This window comes from Anolis sagrei, chromosome 1 (genome assembly GCF_037176765.1).
Source record: "Anolis sagrei isolate rAnoSag1 chromosome 1, rAnoSag1.mat, whole genome shotgun sequence".
NCBI lineage: Eukaryota > Metazoa > Chordata > Lepidosauria > Squamata > Dactyloidae > Anolis > Anolis sagrei.
In genome coordinates this window covers 227,053,524-227,079,257 of record NC_090021.1, presented here as the reverse complement: position 1 = coordinate 227,079,257, position 25,734 = coordinate 227,053,524, and the positions used below count along the sequence as shown (strand labels likewise).

The window sequence follows — 25,734 nt, the reverse complement described above, 5'->3', positions numbered from 1 at the left end:
TCTAGTTTCCCAGAATCCTGTCCAACATGTAATCCACTTCACTACACAGCAGACAAATAAAGTCTGTAATAGAAAATAATTTTTGTTCTGCTTTTGAAATGACTATATAGACTTTAATTGGGAACAAGGTTATTTTTTAAATCAATTATTTGGGAAAAAGATAAAGAAAAACCAATTGCATAGACTTTATAAACTTACATGTATACTTGTGTGGCTGGTTCCTGCAGTTTCACATACATCTGACAAAATATATCCTCTCTAGGAGTTTCCTAGGGTGATTCTATGGTAAGCTTATCATTGAGTTACCCTAAAGAACCTAGAAAATTCCTAGAGAGGGTGCCTATTTAGACATTTTCTAGATCCTCCAGTAACCTCTGGTGAAGGTTGTTCATTTCAATAGAGTTTGCAATTATCTGTGGTTTCCTTTTTCCATGGTAAATTGAGAAACGTATCCTCCATGGCTACAGGGGTTGCATTGTAGTATTGTTTGGGTATCTGTAGTATCTGTAACCAGGAAGGATGCAGTCATTAAGATATGAGCGTGTTCCTGCAGTGTCCGTTGCATGCTGCACACTGTTTCCACCACAGTTACAGGGTTCATTGGCACCTAGGAAGTGTAACCTAGAAAATAGCACATGGTGCCAAGTGAACCAAGGAGAAGTGTCTGCTTGGTACCACTATTCTGATGTCTTGTGCAGCAGATCTTAGAATAGATCTTGCTATCCAGGGCTGAAAGTTTCTACCAATCCAATAGAGGAAGAAATCCCATGCCCTTTACCATAATATCAGATCCCTTTCAATGTGTGATAAGCTTCCCCCTGCTTGGTGATTCTTGGAGAGATGTTTCTGCGAACATATGAGCCGTTTGCACTAATCCCTCTCCAAATGAGTAATCCCTTCAAAATGATAAAGCAGAGCTCTCTGGAAAGCCCATCTGACCTCAAGGGATATCAGTGAGAAGGTGATTTTGATGACCCATTCCAGTTGGTTTTCTCCTGTCTGTGTGCAATACAGACCTGTAAATAAGGAACTTGAGAGGAAAATCTCAGTTCTGTGACTTAATTGTTTTAAAATAGTAACTACAGTGGTTGCCAAGAAGACTGGGGTGGTGAAAGACTGTAGGATTCATTCAAAGACATAGTTGCATTAGGCCCCATTTAGACTGCCCTATAAGGCAGTTTGAACTTAAACTGCATTATATGGGTCTACACCGACCATATAATACAGTGTAGATAGGGCTTTAGCCTGTTTTGGCATAAAGTGATATAAAGCAACCTGTAGCATGTTTGAAGCTGAGAAAAGCAATTTTCTAGCATAAACTTCTGTGGGATTCGGTCTGCATTGGATATCATGGATTAGAGCCTATGAAATATTATGCTAGAAAATTCCTTTTCTCCATTAGGCGCAACAGTGCTACAAGATTCCTATATATTGCCTTACATATAAGATTCATATTATCTGTGGGATGGTTGAGAATTAAGAAGGTCCAAAGACACACAGAATCAGGCACTAGCAAAGGGAGGCAGAAAATATTGGCAGACAGTGAAAACTGAACTGAAACATACATTCTTTTAGGGCAGTACATTTTTAAAAATATGTTTTGCCTTGACCACGTTGGCTTGTCTGCATCAGAGCATCTATGCAAGTATGCCTTAGAACCTGTGTGCAATGCAGAAAATTCAGGGGAATGTATTACATCAAATACATGATTCATATGATAAACTGGCTATACATACATACAAAAGAAGGATTTTGCTTGCCTCACAATCAGAAAATAAACAACATCTACTGAAATATCATATCCTACAAAATCTTTAAAAATACAGGATCCCACTGCAATTTCCATTCTGGCCACCCTACCCAGGAACCACTGTACTTCACATGAATAGTCATCTGTCAGGGGTGCTTTCATTGTGTATTCCCACATGGTGGAATGGAGGTAGCCCTTGGAGTCTCTTCCAGCTCTATGAATCTGTGCCCTGACATTTGTCTTCAACATCTCATAAGGAAGTATACAATGTCAATATATATCCCACAAGGGAACAAATACCACTGTCAGGGGTGATTTGAATGCTTCTTGGCAGGGGGTTGGACTGGATGGCCCATGAGGTCTCTTCCAACTCTTTGATTCTATGATTCTATGACTGGTGTGGTTGTTGCTTTTGATTCTTCTTCCTCTCCAGCCTGAACTATAGAAGACAAATAGCACCTGGAGGTTAAGACATAAACACTGGGAGTGAAGAGGGAGGGTGAGCTAAAGATTGTTTAGCTACAGTAATGTGTGGTTGACGTAGGAGATGGATCTTGATTGCATCAAGTCTAAGTGTAGAGCAAAGTCCAGCTGGAGGGGCATCTCAGGTTCAGGCAGTTTGAAAGAGTCTCCAGAACCAGCTTGAGGGATCAGGTAGCCGAGGGAGGCAGTATCAGTAACACGGCTCAGGCCCGAGTGTGTGCTCTCCACCGGATGCGACCCACTCCTCCACATTCTAGCCGAGGGACACATGATCCCTGCGTAATTCTCCCCTCCCAGGCTTCTGTGCAAGGAGAGGAAAGGAGGAGAGACCTCTGCCCTTCAGAATTCCTGCTCTCCATTCTTCTGACTGTAGGCAAACTGACTTTTGAGTTTTCTCTGCCTCTTTCCTCTCCATTCTCACAAGAAAAGACAGCCAGTCAGCTAGATATCTCCTTAAGTTTTTCTGCAGATGGAGACCACCAAGGGTGTTACTTGACTGCATTTTCAACCAGTAGAACCAGTTTCCAGTGAAAACTCCTACCTTTCTGAGTTATCTTCTTGCTTTCTAAATGACTACCTGGTCAGAGTACATTGCTGTGTAGCACTTTTCTTGGGTACATTTTTTGTAACACTATTGACTAGTGTAAGGCCTCATCCAAAAGAACTCCAAAGAATTGCATTTTGATTTTGGATTACCTGTAAGCATGTGCCCACAACCAAACTATTCCAATACACATGTGCCCATAACAGCAATCAGAAATGCTGGTGCTTCAACAAAGTTTTGCAATTTGTTGTGGTGTACTTTTAAGATGTCTCCGCTGTATTGGGATTCTAAGGCAAGCCTAACTCAGGATTTTCTTGGATTTGTTCAGACAAGACTTCTTCCTGCTTTCATTTGAGACTGAGAGAGTGAGTTGCCCAAGTCCCCACCCCCCAAGTTCCATAGCCAACCAGATATTTCACCAAGTGGAATAATAATGTTTAACATGTGTAGCACAAAAGGGCCTAAAGCTCAAACTAAGGCCCAGGGGCTGGATACGGCACTCCAAGGTCATTTACCGGCCCTCACTCAGAGTCAACCTAAGTCTGAAACAACTTGAAAGCACACAACAACAGCAACAATCCTATCTCATCAGCCAAAAGCAGGCCCATACTTCCCATTGAAATACTAATAAGTTAATATTTGTTAAAATTATTCTTCATTTTCATTATTGTATTGTTTTTAAGTGGGATTTTTTGTACTACAAGTAAGATACGTGCAGTGTGCATAGGAATTCATTCATTTTTTTTCAAATTATAATCCGGCCCTCCAGCTTTTTGCGGGGCTGTGACCTGGCCCTCTGTTTAAAAAGTTTGAGGACCCCTGGCCTAAAGTAACAATATTCTCCCTCCCCTGCCCCGATTCACGGATTTTTAACAAGTTGCAATGCTTTCTGACTCTGCAGAACTCTTATGACCAAATACCAGCTATATTAAGTTATTTCAAATCCTTTTCTTCCTCATCTCACCCTACCTTCTCCTCCCACTTTAATGTTAAATGACTGTGATTGCTGAACTGTCATTGCTGCCCTTAAGAATTCTTCAAATTGTAGCTTGGTGAGAATATTTTGATTGCTGTTAAAGATTCTTATATATTTTCACAACCTATAATTTGGAGAGTTTAGCTATCAGTACTGTAGTGCCATGTTAGTCTCTCTTCAGAAAGTCATCAAGGAACATTGTGACATTTTAAAGACTAACATATTTACTGTCACATAAATGTATTCTAGTCCACAAAAAAGCTCATACTGCAATAAATCTGTTAGTCTTTAAGGTGTCAACGTAGAACACGAGGTTATTAAGCCACTTTAAGTCTATAGTTACACTGTTTAAAGATGCTGAGAGGCAGAAGAACACATTATAGGCAGTTGTGTTCTTTTCCTCCCCATTTGTTTATGGCTGAGTTCACAAAACCAACCATGCACATAGGTAATAGCATTCAAGCCATCTTCCCTGTGTTTGTCTTTATCTTATTTGAACAAATACTGCAGAATGTGCCTTTGAAAGAAGTTCAAAATGCTTGAGCTACTGCATGCTAATGGCCTTGATAGCATGAAAACCATGACTGTCACTATGAGTCTCCTTGTGGAAAAAAGCAAGGTAAAAATAAACATCATTGTCATTATAATAGTGTGTAGCACAGGTTAATTCACTTTCTTAAAGTTAGTTACACATTTTCCTCCACTGAGTTCAAGGTTACATAATTCATTTCCTAAGTTTATCCTCTCAACAGTTTTGTGATGTAGGTCAGACTGAGATGGAGACTGACTATCAATCTTCAAGGAAGTCCTCTAGAAGCTGGATTTACCAAAGTCTTCATCTAACACTGTAATCACTATACATCCTAAAGGGACCAAATGGTTTATCATTGTCCCGATGATCATTTCTTCAAGTATTCAGTATATGCCTTGAACCTTCCACATTTATGAGTTTAGTTTTTATGGGTTTATTATCCACAGATCTGATTAATACACCCCTACCAGGAGACTCCTGCACTACCCTAAGTCCTATGAAAGTAGAGAGCCTACTGTACAAAACACAATCAAGGTGAAGTGGTCCAACCCTTGCCTCATATGCTCCCACACCACTCACATTAACCCGGTAAATCAAAATTTGCATCGATGGCAGCTGATGGCTTCCAGGTCAATAGTATGGCTTTAGTCTGATCTTTTAAAGAGCTATCCAAAGTGCTGAACTTATCTTACTAGCTGACACTTTGGATAGCTCCTTTAAAATTCAGCTTAAACTCCAGTGTGGATCAGCTTGTACACCCTGACAGCTTGTACATCCACCAACTGCTACTCATGTGCATCCTGTGGAGCAAACTCTATGTATGCATATCCTACTGACCAATTGCTATCATCTTGGCTAATGTATGCATTGGTTTCTCTGAAGTGGAGCTGATATCCTTGAGTATGAGAAACATTTCCCATGTTGAGACAGACCATCTGAAGAAGGGAAAGGCAAGATCTGCACACACAGAGTAAGGACCTCAGATTTCAGAGAAATAATAAATATATAGAAACATCTGTACATATGGTGGATTCTTGGTATTCACTGAAATTTGGTTGCAGGGTCTCCTATGAATACGAAAATCTATGGATGCTTTAGTTCCATTATATGCAATGGAATATTAATATATGATTTCTTATATCACGTGACAAAATCAAGGTTTGCTTTTGGGATCCACACACACACACACACACACACACACACACATATATATATATATCCTCAAGCTGTAAATATAGAATCCATGACTGTAGGGGACCAACTGATGATTATTCACTGCTGTAAAAAGACTGGCTAATGGGTTGTAATAACCTGTAGAATAACAAAAGGACTAAGTTGGAGCCTTTCTATTTGCTAAATTAGCTTTCTGTTTCCACAGAATATTTTGAAGGAAAAGCATTCAAGCTGATCTTTCACTCGTAATTTGGTGTTGCGCAATGCATTCTGCCACCTCCTTTTCCTGCACATTTTATACCATGCAAAATCCATAGTACTAACTTTTGTTTTGTTCATCAGCACAGCTGCCCGATATACAGCAGCTAATGCAATGAAGCCCATATCATCTAGATTTTCTCCCCATAACACAGCCAAGGCTTACTGTTTGCAGATGTTAGAAATCCAATTGGGAAAATTAGGGAAGATTGCCAACACACAGTATTCTGTGACCAGACTAATTTTGTACAACCAAATAGGCATGCTGCGGTAATGGGGATGAATGGATCCATGTGGTGCACACAATGAAGCATATAGACTGCAGCAGTTGGGGATGAAAATTTGATTGCCTGAGTGCATGCTCAGTTTACAAAATGGGCCATGTTTATACATTTACTTCTGAAGCTGTTCTCACTGTACAATTTCATGGAGAAGAGGTCTGTCAATGACCATGAGTTAGGCAAGCTGAGATCAGAGTTTGGAAAAGCTACTAAGGGGAGATTACAACAGTGCAGCCATTGTTCAAAGGCCTTTGTAAAGTAGGCAGTGAGGTCAAACAGCAAAAGATATGTGACTCATTTTTAAAAATCATTTTAATTCCTGTTGATTTTGTGATTCATAAGAAGGACAATAGCATGGGTCCACTAACTTTGATAAGAACCCTGGAGACATCTAGTTAGATGAAATATGTAGTGTACTTTGGGTACTTTGACTCTTCTTGAGATAAATTTTATAATGTATACAGGTTAAGATCTTCAGTGGTTGTAAATTGTTGTCAGCACTTATGTGGATTTGTAGGATTTTTTTTATTTTCTTGTGATATTGAAATATTTAAGATTGTGGGAAGGAGAGGAGAATTGCTGTCTTTACAATATGACACCTCCCATCCACCCCACTTATCAATGTACTCAGTAGGGGTGTGCAACACAACAAAAAAACTATGCTGTTTTTGGTCGCATTTTTGGCTCCAAATAAATAAGAACTTATCTGTTCTTATTTATTTGGCACAATCATCTCCAGCCTTTCCTCCAGGGGACTCATGGCAGCAAATATTACTCTCCTCTTTCTTGTATCCTCACTGCATCTCAGGGTGGGAGAGACTTGCTAGTTAAGGTTAATCCAATACATTACATGGTTCACTGAACAGTTAGATGTTAGCTCTCCCAGATTCCACTCCATCACTCTAACCATTAGACTACACTGACTCTCAGTTAAGCTTCCAGGGATTCTGGTGGATTCTGGATTAGATAGACCTTTGCTCAGATCCAACAGGGTGTGTACACTTGTGTTTATGGTCATTTTACTGCATGTGAGTGGTAGTGAGGATCCACCCAACCAGAATCTAAGCAGTTTGTCAGTGAGTTTTGTCTGAGAAGAAAGATCTTAGACCTAGAGAGCCAGGAAGAGAGGTAGACAGTAAGAGAATTCAGAGGGCTACTATATCCTCACTTGTGAATATGCACACACATACATGCACACATCATACATATATATCCTTCCACACCTAGACTGTTCATTACTCCTTGGTGGCTGCTCATATCTCCATGCGGATTATCGAAAAGGAATTAGAACTTGGCAAGAGCTCTCCTGCCCTGGCTGGCTGACAGATTCCAGGTTCAGAGAATTTGTTTATACTTTGTGTAATTTATAACACAGCTCCATTTATATGCCCAGATTATATTTCCCAGTCTAATGGGTATGCCTGTGCTGCCCTCTTCAGGACACAGTAATACTGAAACTATCATGAAAGGTGGACTGGTAGGAAAGAGGTGGTCATATCACTAATAGCATGAAAATTGATGCAACCCATACATTATAATTAGCATCATTTTTCCCAAAAGCACTGCCTCTTTTGTCTCTTTGTCTGGTTTGATGTTCTTGTGTTGCATGCATGAGTAGAGTTTGAAAAACTACTTTACAAAAGTAATGAGTTCTATTATTCATAGTGTTTTGAAAGTCACATATTTATCAGTGATGGAAATTAATAACTTGATACATTAGTAATTTGTTAGATTATTTGTTTTAGTACTCACTATTTTTCCATTACTTATTATGTTCTGAAATATGGCTTTGTTATAATTTATTAAGAAAACAATGACGTGTTCCAAGTCACTGAATTACTTGCACTCTACCCATGTGAGAAGGGGGAAAATTGGGACTAGTGGGCCAACAGATCTGGATATCACAGTTCACACTGAAAGATGGGACAGGCATAATGGAATAAGGCAAAATAAAGTCAGGCAACAGTACTTTTAAAAAAACTTCTCAAACCAGACACAACTATTGCAAACCTAGTGATTGACAACCTGTTAGCATGTAAGTTCCTGTATAGAAGGAGTCACATTTTTTGTCCAGTGCGGAAGTTTGTACTCAGTTGAAGTTTTAGAAGTGATTTTTATGTTGCACCATTTCACAATGCATGTGCAGATCCGCACTGTACATTCTACTCATGCTGTTCACATTTGTTTGCACATTCCATCACACAAGTTTTGCAAATCATCAATGTGCCATCCTCACATAACTCCATACGTTTAACTTTAACTCCTCAGCCAGTATATGCTATGTTATGTATTCCTTCATGGGAATGGCTTTTGTGGTCTTTTTCAGTGCTATTATTCTATGTTTTGGGGCTGTGATACTTCAAGAACTCATCTTATCCCTCCAAACTTGTCATTCTTCCTTAGTAACCTTTCTGCTTAGCTAGTAAGTTGGATAGAATCACAGAACTGGAAAAGACCACAAGGGCCATTCAGATAGAGAAACCTCGGAAGACGAGGGGTGAATAGTATCTCATCTGGCATTATCCCATCTTGACTCTGTACCATCAGAATGTGTACAGTAGAGATTGGTTGTTCATTGCCATCAGATTTTTTTTATTTATGGATCTCCACCTTGGCAGGAGGTGGACTGGAAGGCCATTCAACAAGGTCACAACGGCATGTGTGTGCAAAGTTGGAAAAACTGTGGAAATAACTTCCACAAGGGTGGTGGTAATACTAATACTATGTTTGCCACTTCCGTCCTAGTAGCATGTTTTGATTTGAGCTTTCTTGTTGTTGAAGGAAACCAGTTCTGGCAGTTGCAGTGGGATGGATAGAGTCCTCGTGCCTGGTTACGTTTTGGTTGGGTCACTATAGAAAGAAGGAAGAAGGGACAGGTGATTGCTTCAGTCCTTTTATCATTTCTGGCTGGGATTTTAAAAGAGCTCTGTGACACCGGTCCAATAAGTGAGATCCATTTACCTAACTGTATCACTCTCAGAAAGTTCTAGTCTGTCAGCTCTTGAGTTCAAAGCACTGGACATCCTGTATCCCAAGGTACTTTTGTTGCAGGAAAGAATAGAGTTGGCGACAAGGGAGCAATCTGGTAGAACAAACTGAGGAAGTTCACACAGCTAGGAAACTATTTGAAAACCATCCCTTGTCAATGTGGCAGTGTGAACACAGAGCCAGAAAAAGACCCATATTCCAACACAGAGATTTTTGTGGACAAGGGAATGCAAGTTTTCTATGTTGGCCAATGTTAACAGTTCCAGTTTTCTTTTCTTTTTATGGTTTTTAACAGCAAACCCTTGCAGAGCAACACAGAACATGATCTTTTCCTTACTTTGTGCCAACAAAAGTATCCTTTCTCAAAAGTTCTGGAGGTAAAGCAGCTGCTTTAAAAAGACACAGGATTGGAGTCATTAAAAATAATGCCTGTGTTAAGCTGCACATCAACAGCGACAGTGCAATGACAGAGTATTCACACTATGTCTGAAATTTGCAACAAAGGCGTTACTGGGTGTGCTGTGAAGTACTGGGAAATGTTTGCTTTGGTTATATCAGCGATGAGGTCACTCTCAGGTTCGCCTTTGGCCAGAAAAAAGGCTTCCAATTCCAATGCCATTTAACACTACTCCTTAACAAGTGTTAATTTGTGTGTTTTTCTTTCAGCCTTCAAGGCTGTATAAAGAACCTTTATTGGCTGTTATGTGTTTGTGTCTGCAAACTCACCTTCCTGTATCTATGTTTACCATACTATACATGTAGTCATACTGAGAAATACCGCAATGCTTTGCATCTATACAATACCTCGTAAAGGACAAACTTATGGTCAGCCAGTACCCAAACTGACTGCTGAGTTCTGGGAATTGTGTCTAAAAAGTCAGTTTCCCAAGCTTTGAATATAGGTGGTGACTGCATCTCAATCTCCCCCAATCTGCAGTGCTGTGCTCTTTCCTTTAATTCAAACAAAATTGATGTAATTTTTTTTAAAAAAAACACTCTAGAAACATTTAACATGCCTTCTCAACCACATCAAAAAGGGAGCTAACCTGGGTGGCATGAACCAACTCAAGGATAAGGAACAGCCTGATTCTGTGTAATTATTCAAGAGCCATTGCCTGGAGGGTTAATTGGGCTTTTGCCTGCATATTCCTGATGCTTCCTAATTTTGAGATACCATAACAACATAACTGTGAACAATGCCTGGTGCAAAAGGTGGCAGCAGGACTTTTTGCCTGCCAACCCACCAAATGAAGACACAACACAACAGTTATGGGTTTAAAACTGGGCAACTTTATTGTTACCTAATTAACTCAATAACTGAATATCACAATCAGACTAGCATGAACGTGTATTGTCTAAAGCCGAGGTAGTGTCCCTTCCCGGCCTACCCCTCGGCTAAATAGGGCGAAGCACCCGGTTCCCGTGTGATATAAACCCAGGGTAACCTTTAAGCCAATGTTGGAGGAATCTTCCTCAAGGATGTTGAGGTAAGACCCTCCCCATTTGAAAGCCATTTATCCAGTAGTCACCTCGGTTAGAGTAACAACCGGTGATGTATTAAGTTAATGGCTTTTCCCAAAAGGGGATGCTTCGGGTGAACACCAAATGTATTTCATTCTAGCTGTTTTTCCGCTAAACCTATTTATAACCACCAAAACCCAATCTGCCCCCTAGTAACAGTATAGGGTAGGCGAAAAAACCCTCCTAGAACATAGCAGGGGGGGAAATTCCTACCCGGCCCCTCTAAGGCAACCATTATACTGTTAATGGGCAGGTGAGGTGGGTCGCCATCAGGCAAAAGACTGAGCTGGAGGGAAGCTATCACCCTCCAGGCTCCGCCCCCAAAGTAGTTCCGGTCGGAACTACTTTGGGCTGGAATCTTCTTCTCTGGTGCGAGGAGGCAAAGCTTTTTCCTCTTCCTCCGCTGCACTACGGGGGGGAAAAGGATATTGCAATTCACCCTTGTGCTGGAGACTATACATCTGGGGAGAAAGACCTTCAGCCCGCTGCATCCTGATCAACAAAGAAATATCAATTGCAATGGCTGCTACCCAGTAAGTAAGGATTGGGGAATTTCCACAGTCCCTCCATAGCCCCAAAATGAGGAACTACATAGTGATTATCAATACAAAGCAGCTATGAGCCTGTAACACCAGGTCATAACTGCCCAGCATGATTCCAGCCAGTTTCTTTTAAAAACTGGCACATTCAGTCATCTAAGTAAAGGGAAGGTGACATTGGTACACAAAAGAAAAACATTGTTTTGACAAAGGAGCCTTTCTGGGAAGAGAATGCAACCCTTGGGGTTCCCCACTGAAAGTTCTCTCCCATTGCCACCTGTCACTCCAAAGAAGACACTGAAAATCATCTATGCCTATAACTCTTTCTGTTTGCTGTGTTTGTATTCTCTTGGTAATTCTGTAAGCCCCTTTTCTTTAGATGCCTAAACTGTATTTCTAAATGCTTGAACTAAAGTTTAAGTTACTGAAATACTGGAAGTTTGGGGACTGAATGAAATTTGAGAGGGATGATGCCCTGTAGGTACACACCTGCCTGTGTAGCTTTAAAGATACACACTAACACTTTGAATTGATCTTGGAAACAGACAAACACTGAGTTACCTTAACACTAGAAAGCATGGCTCCACCAAGCAATCCCTGTGGCAATCTGGCAGTTGGATTTTCAATGAAGTGAGGAGTCATCAAAGACAACCACCTTTCTAGGAGAATCCATCAGTTCCCCAAGTTACCTTTCTTATCCAACTCCAGCAATCTTTCATAAATTTTGGCTTACAAGTATAGATTCTGTCTTACCAATGGATTTTTTTTCTTCATGCTTCAAATGTCTAGCATTGCAAAGCATGCATGACATTTGAAAATAACTCAAACCTAAAAGTCTTATATTTCCTGTGTTCACATTACTTTGGTAATATCATCTGCCCTTTTTAGACACCTACACTGTGTTTCTAAATGCTAGAGTGAAATTTTAAGTTATTATAATGCTTGAAATTTGAAGGTTGAAGGAACATTTAATGGAGGGTAGAAAAGAATTATATTATAGTATATATCTTCATTTTGCTTCTCTCTCTTGTACCTAAACACCTGAAAGAGTTTTAGAATCAGCACATTCAATATTTAGAGAGTTATCTTCTAGATGAAGAGCCCATAGATCAGGAATAAGGTTAGGTTTGTAATAAGGAGTTGGGGATAGGTATATAGGAGCGATACAGTTCTTCACTAAGTTTCTTTTCTAAGGAAAGTAATTTTTTGAAACAAGTAATTTTAGCAATGTCCCTCCTCACAACCTCTGAGGATGCCTGCCATAGATGCAGGCGAAACGTCAGGAGAGAATGTTTCTAGAGCATGGCCATACAGCCCAAAAAACCTACAACAACCCAATGTCCCTTCTCTTTTTGAAAATGCCTTCAGTAACCATGGGGCTTTCAAAGCTTGTTATTCCCTCAGGATATATTCTGTACAAATTATGAACATAGTTGTTTTATGTAGAAAACAGCATTTTCTGTGCAGAAAATTGTATTTCTACACAGAAATATGGGGGGGGGGGGGTTCCTGTGCAGAAAAAGCCATTTCCTGCACACACAAAAAACCTTATCCAAAATTTGGGAAGAATGTATATCAAATTGTAAAGATTCTCATCAGTCCAGGATACATCAAGGATTCTCAATGCTCAAAAACATTTTTACCACCCTTTCAGCATTTTAAAAACAATATCTGTGCCTCTAAAAAATGTACAATATATGGTTCTCTCTATATAATGTATTTCTGGAGCTCCCCATCAGCTCCCATAAACTCTTAACATAGTGAAAGCTAAGGGTTTGTAGGATTTGCAGTCCAAAAACATCTGGAGAGGCACAGTTGCCAACCCCTGATACAGATGGTGTGAGAATGAATCAAAGGGATCTTTTTAAAGTTGGTGAAAGGGGAGGAAATGTCCACTAATGTCTGAAACTGCTGGTTCCATGGAGATTTGGGGCCAAGGCTTAGTGCTCCTAAGGATATGAGGGGAGTAATTTTTAGATCTTGCTCCTTTTGTTCCAGTCTGTATGTCCTTGTATTGTTTCCCATCCTTTATCCCTAGCTCTCAGCTGCTCTAGTAACACTATAAGCAAGTTTATGGCCATGAACAATACTGGATTCCATAATCCCCGGGGTTTAGAGTTTTATCCAACATTGAACCAAAAATAACCCGCTTTAGCTCTAAGGGCCATATTAAAGGTCAAATATTGGCTAAGTATAGGCTGTCACCAAGTTGCTCCTATATTTAACCACTCTGGAGTTTTGAACTTGTCCATCTGTTAATAAGATCATATTAGCTGGGATCAGAGAATTTGACTGTACCCAGCAGAGAGTTTAACAGGCAAAGGAAATTCTCCCTGGGAAATTCACTACCACAGGAGGGTGGGAAAGAAACTAAACAAAAATTATTTTCTGGAATGACATGCCCTCCAATTGATCTCATTTGGCAGGGAGAGTTCTAGGGCCCTTCCAGACAGTCTCTAAATCCCAAGATTGGATCCCAGGTTTTCTGCTTTAGACTGGAATATATGAGTCCTGACTGTCAGATAATCTGGGATATACAGAAAACCTGGGATCAGATCCTGGGCTATAGGGCCTGTCTGGAAGAGCCCCTAGTTAATCCTCTGTCGTCCCACTTCAAAAGCTTTTAAAATGTCACAGCTTCTCTCTAATTCTCCCATTCCCCCTCCCCTTTTTCCCCCTCAAACTGAAGTCAAAGTGGAAAAGTAGTTTGCACTCAATTAGTATAGCAAGGAGAGGGGAGAAAAAGACCAGAGACTTGCCCTTCCCAAGAAGATCAGACTAAAGCAAGCCACTGTATTATCTCCTAGCATCGACCTTTCTTCCTCAATAACCTTTGCCATCTTGGTCACACTCTGATGTTGTTTGGACACATGTTGCAGTTTTCATCTGTAAAATATTGGAGGGTATGGAAAGTTGACATAAATGCACAAGAAGAAAGAGGGCTGTCTGCTAGGCACATAATAAGCAGCACCAAAAGAATTCCTTTTCAGGAGCAGAATCCCTAACCAGCCTGGCACTGTCAGAATGTCGGTCTCGAGGTAGTATTGATATGACGAACCATAATGTCCTCTGATCTTTTCCTTAGAGACTGAGAGGAAGAGCACTACTTTGAGAAGTGTGCACAATGTGCATACATATTTTCCTCATTATTAAGACGAGGTGCTTTTTTATGTATGTGGCCACATTTTGTTTATGTGCACATCTCTTTTCAACAATGATTTATCCTTAATGTCATCACCAGTCTTCACCTTATAACACCAGTTTTATAATATAGCCAAGACCAGCCCCCTGTGACGTTCCTAGGTCTCCGGCCACACTGCAGAGTTATAGTAGTTTGACACCACTTTTAACTGCCATGAGTCACTGCTATAAAATTCTGGGCTTTGTAGTTTTGTAAGACATTTATCCTTCTCTGTCAGAGAGCACGGTTCTCATCATATCTGAATCCCAATGGCGTTTGGATTTTCAAGAATGAACAGTTGTTTGGTATTTGCACTCTGAACTTGTACACTACTCTAAAATTTTATTTATTTATTTATTTATTTATTATTTAAACTTATATGCCGCCACTCCCCTGGGGCTCGGAGCGGCTTACAAGCTGGTAGAATTCAAATACATTTTAATCAGTTAATTGGAATGGAAAGAGAAGAATTTTGTTTAGTTTAGGAAGGTGCTCCAGTTGGTTCACACATAGAATCATAGAGTTGTAGAGACCTCATGGACCACCCAGTCCAACCCCTGCCAAGAAGCAGGAAAATCACATTCAATATCTGTATATGCCAAGAAGAGTACAAAGTCATAACCTCACTGCCAACTGCCTGAGCCCTTCAACACTCCACAGATTATAATAGTGCTTTTTTAACCACTAATCTTGGGAATTTCATTTTACAAAGCAGACTTTAGCATCCTCAACCAGAGCTCCTCTTGTTCCTCTGACCAATCTTCACATCCTGGATTCCATAGGATTCATTCATGACCTTAAAGTAGAATCACAGTTCTATAACTGTGGAGCATGAACAGGCCCATTGTATGAGCCTCTGTGACAGATGTCAGCGCAACCTACAGCATCTGGACATTTAAGAGATGGTGCTTTCAAGGCTTTTTATGTTGTTATGGTTCTTTACACATGGACAAGACAGCCCTTCAAATAAAAGAAGGTTATGACAAAATGATCCTTTATCCAGGATTGAAGTAGAAAACAACTGGGAGGCCAAAGATTCCTACTGTTGAAACAAAGTGTTCCCAAGCAAAGGGCTGCCCTATGTCGGAAATGGGGTGATCCTAATCAGTCCTCAATCAGAACCCTAGAAAATCTGGTTGAGAGTCAGGATTTTACAGAAGACATTTTAATTTCTATTGGGGATACCATATGAAGATGCTCGTAGTGTGAAGATTGCATGTCCCACAAGAGACAGATGTTGACCTGGCTGGATGTTGCAACAGTTGTTTCAGTGAAACAAACTGGCATACCAGAGGTGGAAGTTATCCAGCCTGTTCTTGGTAGGGGTTATGGCACTTATAGTTCAACGAGATCCTGACTACCCTAAAATCGAATCAAGTAAATGGATGACAAAAGGGCGTCGGTCCAAATGTATCCTGACTCTCTCTCTCTCTCTCTCTCTCTTGTTTCCTTCCATCCAGAAAGGGAATCCCGTGAACATGAGGAGCCGACTACCTCAGAGATGGCAGAGGAAACCTACTCATCCAAAATGTACAGGAACAAGGGTCATGGGCGCCTCTCGGAGCTAAAAGCTGAGGCCCTGAAAAAGGATCGCAGGAAGAAGATGACTTTATCCAAGTTTGTCGGTGGGGCAGAAAACACTGCACACCCCCGAGTAGCTGCCCCAGAGCTGAGACCAGAATTTGAACTGGTAAGTGAAGGGTCTCTTTTTCCTTGGTTCACTTGCTTCTCCATCTCTCTCCATCTGCACTTTCACTATAACTGCTGTGTTAGTGAGTAAGTATTTAAGGAGACATTAGAGAGAGGTGGTGATACTAAGAGTTGGAGTTGTTGTCTGCACATATTCCCTTTTAAGATCTTTGGGAGAAGTTTTTTTTTATGGTCTCACCACCATCATAGGCACATTTGCTGAAGACATGGACAAGAGCTTTTCAAGTAACTGCTCCCAGGCTGTGCAAAAACCACAGGAGGTTTGGTTGAACTCATCCTTTTTTTCTTTCTGCCAACACTGACCAGTGCCCCCCCCCCCCCCCCGCCCCCCATTTCCATGTCCCTTCAAGGGCAAAAGATTCTCAAAAGGGGCACCTTCCTGAATATAAATTCCTCAGAGCTTAGAAACATTACTAATTTGACTACTCTCTTTCAGTGTACTCTGAAAAGTAACTTTTCCCAGGCTCTGGTTCTGCTCTGCATGACTTGTGCTCAATTGTGATTGCCAGAGTGAAAACTAGACATGTAAACTCTGAAGGAACTGTCTATGGTGCTGAACCTCTTTTGGTGCTGAACCTCAGTGTCATTGTGCCCTATTCAGAGGCATCTTGCCCATTCTTAGGAACTCAAGAGTTTCTTTTTCCTCAGTGCTGAGTACCACCCATTCTCAGTGCCTCAAAGTCAAACAAGACATAGAGGAATGCATATGCTGTCCAGAAACTGATTGTTTTTCCTACAGCATGCTGTGGGAAGAGATATGTGCCTCAGCAATCAAACTTGCAAATTCAGATCATGTTTCCCTTCCAGCAACCCGTCACAAAAATATAGCACACTAAGTGCAAGATGCAGAGGTGAAGTAAATCCCATACTATGACAAACAGATATCTTTCATCACTAGGGGAGACATTTTTGCAGAAATAAATTATAAACATATTGGCAGATTTTAACCCTAATGGTTTACAGTACTCTCTTTTGTTTTCTATTTTTAGGGTCCATGCCGGAGACAGATGGAGGCATCACTGCAGGAACTAAAATCAAGCCAGCGAATGATCCCCCGTGCTGTCCACCTTCCCAACTGTGACAGGAAAGGCTTCTACAAGAGGAAACAGGTAAAAGCCAGTATGCTATTAGTAACTTACACATGTGCAAATCCTTTTTGATGGAATGCATATGCCTTTACACTCCATCCAAAATGTCCTCAGCTGCCCAGTTTCAAATGGACTGTTACTATCCCTTCTTAGCCCACAGACGGGGCAGGAGTTGAAAGCTGATTCATACCATGAAGATCTTACATTTCTGGGAGAAAGGTGATTGCACTCATTTGAGAGCATACCCTTGTTTCTCCTCATCAACCAAGATGAGACTGGCTGCTTAGCTATGGTCTGAACTGTCTCCCCTTTCCTCTTTACCTTCTTCACTGGTACACCATAGGCCGGCCATCGATCAATTTTATTGCTTAGCCCTTAGACCATATCACAATACCAAACCAAACAACAAGGCTTAATAAGACTTGATTACATTCTATGTAGTAAGTTAAAATAAGATACATATAACAATAGAGAAAATAGATATCATAAAACTGAATATATACATCATATTTCCTTATCACCCCTAGAATTTACCCCAGTCAGCCCCACATATGTACATTGTTTTGGAAGGCATCAAATAGTTGCTTAAGTGTAAGCTACCTTGAGGCCCCTCCAGAGTGGAGAAAGGCGGGGTAGAAATATTGTAAATAAATAAATAAATATGATATATACATCATATTTCCTTATCACCCCTACAATTTATCCCAATCAGCCCCACATATGTGGTAACATAGGCAGGCATCTTCCTGAGGCCTGGCAGCTTCTGGAAAGTAGTGGTGGGAATGTGGAACTTCACATGAAGACCTACAAAGACATATCGGATCTTGGCCACTTGCTTCTGTTAGAATCAAATAATCCTTTCACACTACACAAGTATAGCACTCTGATCCTGCTTTAACAGCCAAGCTACAAATCCCATAGCTTTATAGGATGCAGTTGTGGCAGTTGAAGTGTGACCATTGTGCTATATTACTGTTTGCTTTGCAAAGTAGTGGCAAAGTTCACCAATGGACAAATATAGATATAAGTAACTTTTTCAAACTCTGGCAAATAGTGTCAGAGTCTTAGGGAGAGCCAAGTCTTCTGCCTTTCTCACTCTTTCTCCTTTGCAACCCTCTCCACAGTGCAAGCCTTCTCGTGGCCGAAAACGCGGGCTGTGTTGGTGCGTGGACAAGTATGGACTGAAGCTTCCAGGAACAGATTATGTAGCCGGCGACCTCCAGTGTCACAACTTTGACAGCGGCACCACTGAGTGAATGCCCTTCTGACCTCTCTCTCCCTGCCAGAGCCCTTCCCCACCCATCTCACCCACCCACACCTCACGATGCCCCCCAAGAGACCGATTCCTTTCATCTCATTTAAGAAACTGAGGACCTCGGAATCTACAGCATGTCATCCACTTCTCTCAATGGCAAAGACTCAAGGAGAAAAGGAAAGACGTTAAGCCAAAAAATAAAACGCAGCAAATCAAAGGGGAAGACTTATTATGAAGAAAGCGATAATAATGATGACGATTTGCCAGCCACCCCACTTGGGACATGGCCCTTCATGAATCTCATAGGCCACCTGGCTTGCACATAACTCCACCCAAGCGCCAAGATGACAATAACACAGAAAGTCTCAAAAGTGCTTGAATTGTGTGGGCTTTTAAAAAAACTTCTTTAAAACAAAGGGGAGCGGGGTGGAGACCTTTCAAATTGGAAAAGTACTTAGTGTGACAAGGAGAATCCTAGGATGAGCAGACAATACATACATATACATATAGGTATTTGCATATATACACCTACATGTGTATGTATATGCATTTTTGTATCCTGACATGTACATTTGGAAGTACATTTTCATCTCCCTGCTTCCCAGAAAAGCAAATGAGAGAATAATAGGACATACAGCAGAAGACAGAGAAACCAAATACTTAAGATTCAAATGCTTTCCGTTCATTTTGGGAGGATATTCTTGGGCACTAAATTAGAGGGTTGACCTGATTGTTCCAGGTGTCATTACGCATCTTTTTTCCTATGTAACTACAGACATGTGCACATGTTTGCTCTGCACTGAATCAGTCTCCATCCCAACATGCAGAGCTCTTTCAGCTTTGGTCCAAACCTCTTTAGGGTCCCTTGTATAAGTCCAAAGTATCCAAGGCGATATATATACTGTGGCAGACACCCTGCAAGCCTTTTAACACAACATTTTCACTGCTTATAATATTAGCTTTATATCAATAAGTCTGTGGATTTCCATGCCCCTAATAGTCCCCAAAATGTTATCCTCCCTTCTTTTTTTGCTGAGAATAAGGTTGCACTAGGATAATTTGAAGGCGTTAGTTTAAGGTTCTAAAAATCACACAATGCCAAAAGTGTAAACCCAGTTCACAGTTAAAGAAATCCCCCCTCCTGATATCTATAGCTGGATCTGAAAGCTTCTGTAGACAGAGGCCCCTTGTCTTTCAAAGTATACTTGAGTAACTGGCTGCCAGTAGCTTCTCGTTTTTCCTTGATAGAGACTATGAATCTCTAATACCTGCTTTCCAGGCAGAAATGCAGTTGGTGTGGTTTTATCCCCATAACTACACCTTTCCATCAGGGAACGCTGCATCTGTGGAATTTCTCACTGTTGTGTCATTGAGAAAGACATGGGAGCTGTCAGTACAGAAGAGGTATTAACTCTAGCTGTGAGAACAAAGGGATGGCACATATAACCTGCCTGCAGAAGCAATTGATTTGTCGACTTTCATGTTCAGGCTTGGGCAGACCACTAAAGCCATTTTAAAAAAAAACAATTCTTGTTGTTGTTCCTTTTGCTGTTTCTTTTTTTAATTCCTTGATATGTTTCCATGGACACTGCCATGACAAGGGTCTTTCCTTTACCCGTAAGAACAAGTGAGAATGCAAGAAAAAACACCACCACCAGTACAAAGGGACTGTTTGGAGGAATTGTTGGAATGGGTAGCCATTCAGAAGCATTGAGAGACTTCTCTAACATAGAATGGCAACCTTTGGTGAGGATCCTGTCCCCAAAGAGGACTCCAAAGGACTTGAGGACACTGATGTGGCTAGCTGCAAGTACTTTTGGACAACATGCTAAATCAGAAGCATAGAGTGAGAGAGAGAATGAGGGAAAGAGACAAAGGGGCAGAGAAAAAGAGTTTCCTGTGGGCAGATGGGGAAAGCCCGCTCTGCCTGCTAAGCATCAAAACAAAAGAGTGGCATTGAAAGAAGGACACCCACAATGATTCACAATGCACAGTACTAGTACAGATGAAAGGAAAATGAGGAATCTTTCTGGCAGAATGGCAACTGCATAAAAGGGACTGTGGCAAGCTTTGTTTCTAACCTGCCCTCACCTTCTCATCTCCATCTGAGCTCCAGGACAACGTTGAAAAGCCAATGATTATCTGGTGTTCCCAGGGATGTGAGAGAATCTAGATCAGGGACTCTCACCATTGAGTCTTGTCTTACAGAAATGGGGGGAGGTGACTTCCCACCTTTGTGCAGAGACTGGGAAAGATGGGGACAGCAATGCAACCTTTCTTCCCACAGTTAAAATGTTGACTGTTTGGGTGTAATTCCTGCCATGGACTCCAAAAACATGAACCAAATCAACTCCGTCCTGGAATCCAGCATTTGGCATTTAATCCAGAGATACATGTGTTGGCATTCAGACTTCCAGAGGCATGTAGATCACCTCTGGATATCCCATCCACTCACTCCCTTGGGCTTTGGCAGCATGGTAAGACTTTATGGCTTTTCTCCTCGAGCTGGGGCAAAAGCCAGGCATGCCCTCTGGTATTTTTTTAAACTGAACTGTGCTTTGACTGGGACATTTCAAGAACAGCTGGACCCGTGTCTCCCCTTTCCCCTACAACCCTATTTTAGGGTGTTGAAAGATGAAAATGTCTCTCCTTTTTTGCTACCTGCATTTGTTTGGGTTGCTGGTGGGGAATGTCTGTTTTTCTCATCACCCTCAGCTACATAGTCCCACTTCTCAATTATTTGGCAGGAAAGGTGATACAGAGTTACTCAGTTTTTGCCACTTGAGAGCACTTCTTTTTAGAGACTCCATATCATGAATCTCTCTGGACATTGTATGAATGGACTTCTGAGTCACAAGCATGTAAACAGGATAAAGAACGGAAATGTGTGGCAATACGGAAGGGAGGCTACACCTAAGGAAGTTTGATGTCCATGTGGGAATGTCATGCGAAATATTTGGGCTATCATCTGTGGTTTTCCGCCAACTAAGACAAATGAAATCCATCAAGTATTCTTTCAATAGTTTTCAGGATGGGTCACTCTTGTAAGTTAGGATAGGTTAATTGTGACCTTCTATATGGTAACCAACCACAGAGCATGTTGCCCTTCACTACTGGCTGTGCTGGCTAATATTTGTGTGGTTCCTTTTGAACAACATCGGAAGGACTACAAGTTTCCCACAACACATGGAATCATAAAGCAAATCTCCATGGGTCTCTTAGGGTCTGTATGCCTCAGTTAATAGTCAATATTCCAAGTGAGGGAGACATATAGTGGCATCAAAGTAGTGCATTGTGGGAAGCCACCAAAAGAAACTGTCTCATTTCTGGTTCCTAACATCCAATCCAGCAGGATTATGTAAAGCTTGAATCTGGTCTTGACATTTCTAGAAAGCCACTCTCCACCCTTCCCCTGCTGCCAATCTTTTCCGTCACATATGTGTCTGACCTTTGACAAAGGAACAAAATGATATTTCAAAACCTGGTGAAGTTTATACTAAAACAAAAGTCACTATTAGCTTCTGAGCTCTTTGAAGATGAGGGTTCAATATGGATCCATTATGAACAAAGATGAGACTTGGGAAAGATGTGTCAGACCCATTTTGCTCACTGTAAGGCAGGCACAATGCACTTTGTTACATGCAAATGATGGGTCAGAGTGTCAAAAGCAGGGGTAGATTAGAGCTATGGAGAGACAGCAGAATCCAATTGCTTTTAGGGTGTTAAGACAAACAAAAACATCTTATTCTCCAAAAAGCAGAGTGAAAGGCAAAAAACAGATGGAGAGGGTAGTATGTATAACCTAAGATATGTTGTGTATAAAGGGGCAGGAGTTGTGTTAGGCATTTTTTAAAAAACAGTAAAGAACTGGGGCAAATTTCACTGTAAAGGATTGCATGTTTTATACCAGTTTGATTGCCATATGTTTTCCCAACGAAATTTTGGGAAGAGTAGTTTGCTGAGGGTCTGAGGATTCTCCTAGACACTCCCTAATGTTCCCTGGAGGGACAGAATGACTCTAAAATGAGTGTACATCTGTGGTGCAAATATGACTTTAGTTACATAAGATAAAAGTATGTCCTTAAAACCCTTCTTACCCAACTCTATCCCCAAATATAGGAGATACTCTCTTGGCACTCCTGGACTGGTTTCAGAAAAAAACGTTCTTTATTTTTTTGAAATGTATTTTTATTTTATTGATTTAAACTTGAAAACCTTTTCCTGCAGAAAAAAGAGAAGAGAGCCTACCCAGTAAACCAGAGGCATATATAACAGCCTTAACTTCTTTCTCCCACCCCATCTCTTTCATGCACATACACCCCACAAATAATATAATCAGCAAAGGTGTTGCCAATTAAAATGCAAGTTTTGTAATATTTTTTTTAAAAAATACCCCTGAAGGCATTACCATTTTGCCTAGTCATTAGATTCCAGAAAACATTTTTAACTACTGCTCTCCAATCCCCCATGAGCAGTAATATTAAAAAAGTAATCTCTGCTAGGTGCAACTTTTCTGGCTGCAGCAAAAGTTGCATTAGGTCCAAATGCACTGGTGATGGCTCATTTTTTGTAAAGGGGCACATTGGTCAGTGTTGCTTAAGCCTGATGGAAGTGCATGAAGAATCCAAAACTAGGAGAAGCATGAGCCCTTAGAGGTATACATATATGCATTACTTTCAACAACAGTCAAACTCTCAGCTGCAAGACTGAGCAGTTTGCCTTAACTATGCAACATTACTTGGAGTCTATAGAACAGTGGTTCTCAATCTGTGGGTTCCCAGATGTTTTGGCCTTCAACTCCCAAAAATCTGAACAGCTGGTAAACTGGCTGGGATTTCTCATAGTTGTAGGCCAAGACACCTAGGGATCCACAGGTTGAGAACCACTGATCTAAAAGAAAAAGAATCACAGTCCCTTTTCCAAGTGCATCCTGGAGTAGAGTTGATTCAGGAAGGTGATAGTTATCTTTCAAAGCTTGACTACTCTTGTTTTGATTCAAATAAAGAGCTGCACTAGTATGCTAATATATAGGGTAAGATGCTTATTTTCTGTAATTTCAAGATGAATCCTGCTAACCACCAATGTGACATTTGCCTGAGAGCATAGCAAAACTGTAGAGTAGCTGGATAGGTGAAAAGCCTGTGAGATTCAAGGCAGATGCTGCAGCTAGAAATGCAATTAATAAGCATTAGCAACAGGACCCATATCCCATCCTATTTTGAAGCACTTATTACAAGAAACCCGGCGAATAAAAACAGGGTGGTTTCTAAAACTTATTCAAAAGCACAGAATTTGTCTCAGTTCTTTACCTCAATTACAAAATCATTCCCCCCCCCCCTTGAATTCATGAGCCTTTTCTATTGCATTGGACACAAGGCACAATCTAGCCATCAATTCTTAAGGATTTCACTGACCACCAATCCAACTCTTTTTTTTAGTGCTTAATTATAACGTTTGTTATAAGCCAAAGCCATAATAGCTTTAAATGCAGTATAGAATGAATGGATCTTCCTCCTTCCCACCGGCTGGTCACTCTGTATTTGAATGCCTTTTCTTTTCCTATATTATCTACACTCCCACAAAGAAACCCACTACCGAAACAATAGCAGAAACTGAATGTTACTGAGGACTATCTCTGCAATCAAGGTTCCCTATGGCAATTAATTTGGGGAGTTTTCAAAAAACAGAATACTGTTACTTCCCCCCCCCCCCCGCTCCCGCCCCTATTTTTTTATTATGGGTTGGAGGGATTCTTTCCAGAGAAAGGCATTTTGTGGGCTTCTCTGCTTCAGGTGCCAAAATAACTTGATCAGCCATAGGTGCTACACACCTTGGACATGGTGGAGGCAAGTGGGAAGGCATGATAATGCCATTTTGCTCTGCATAAGATACAGTCTCCCTTGTTGACAAAGGAGAACAGGCTCTCTTGATTTTCTTAAATAAGGAACCTTCCTCCTATCAAGGATCAGTGAATCAGGAAGGGGGGATTCTAAAAAAAAAAAGACAAAGCAGTGGGGAAGCTCTTTTCAGAGAATTTGCGCACAGCAGAAAGGCAGAAAGACTGCAAAAAGATCGTTTTCACACAGAAAAAAACAAAATGCTCAAGGCTGATTTAGCCACCAGAGCAGCATTTCCTTTTGGTTGTTGTTGAATCAAGATCTCGAGAGGGTCCCACTGCAGCTGGGGTAACAGAAGACAAGAGGAGCAACTGGAAAGCTAAGACCTTCTTTCTCAGCCGAGGCAGTCCTTGTCAGCACTGCAGCAGACAGTTTTACCTTGAAACCACTAGTACAAGAGCATATTGCACTATTTCTCCATCTCTCTCTCTCTTTCTCTCCCTTGCCCTCTCCTATGCTCCCTCTCTCTTGGCAGAGAGGCTGATAGGTCGCCATCATCCAAAGGGGCCAGTTTCCTGGTATGACTTTCCTGAGTGAATGCCCTGTGGAGGAGAAGGGCCATGTTTCACTCCATGTCCGGCTCCGTCCATGTCCCTCTCCTCTCACAACGCCACTGGGACAGCTCTTCCGCAACACGGCTCAGTCGCCCACCTTAGCACAGTTGACACCACACAAGATTCCGAGTTTCCTGCCTGGTTTTAATCATTATGCAGAATTATTCACTACACATTTATGGTAGCTTTGAATAGCTTTACATACATACCTACATACATACAGTAGCTCTGTGGATATTTTGTTTTTGTTTTTGTTTTGCGGTAAACAAGAATATTCATACTCTTACCGGTGGGGGGGAAAGCAATTTTTGAAAAGCTGACAATGGATGAGGAGTGTAATGCTATGTTTAGCATTTTGTACTTAAAAAAAATAATCTCACATTTTATTAAAAAGTGAAGATTGCTGTATACTATTTATTCAATTTATAATTTATGTTACTCTTTGATCTTTGTCTTTTCTTATGACAAAGCATTTATTTAATAAAGTTATGCATTCAGTTAGTCTGTGTGCATGGCCTAGAGAGTGCCTGTGTGTTGAATGCCCGATGAATGAATGACTTCCTAATCCTTTTTTTTGTCATGTCAGGAGTGACTTGAGAAACTGCAAGTTGCTTCTGGTGTGAGAGAATTGGCCATCTGCAAGGACGTTGTCCAGGGGATGCCCAAATGTTTTGATGTTTTATCATCCTTGTGGGAGGCTTCTCTCATATCCCCATATGAGGAGCTGAAGCTGATAGAGGGAGCTCATCCATGCTCTCCCCGGACCTATCACAGGACAGGATTTCTTCAGTGGGGTCTTCCTTTGCCTCCTTCCCACTTACTGACCTCTCCCTTCTCCTCTGTTGACCACAAGCCCATACACCCATTAAAAGAAATCTGCTACCTAGTGATAAAAAAATAATTTATTTTTCGGCTTTTAACAGAGACCTAGGGCTCTATCACCCTTCACTGTTATACCACAATTATTCCATTTTAACTGCCATGGTAACATCATAGGAAATTCT

General features: G+C 41.0%; 1 protein-coding gene across 1 annotated transcript in view; it reads left to right on the top strand.

The window, feature by feature from the left end:
* IGFBP5 (insulin like growth factor binding protein 5) overlaps window positions 1-25,231 on the top strand; it is a 50,941-nt gene extending 25,710 nt beyond the window's left edge. The window contains exons 2-4 of the mRNA XM_060773841.2: window positions 15,687-15,916; window positions 16,926-17,045; window positions 18,149-25,231. Of these exons, the coding sequence (XP_060629824.1) occupies window positions 15,687-15,916; window positions 16,926-17,045; window positions 18,149-18,280 (482 nt within the window). The 3' untranslated portion in view covers window positions 18,281-25,231. The remainder of the gene's footprint in view (window positions 1-15,686; window positions 15,917-16,925; window positions 17,046-18,148) is intronic.
* The last annotated feature ends 503 nt before the right edge of the window (window positions 25,232-25,734 follow it).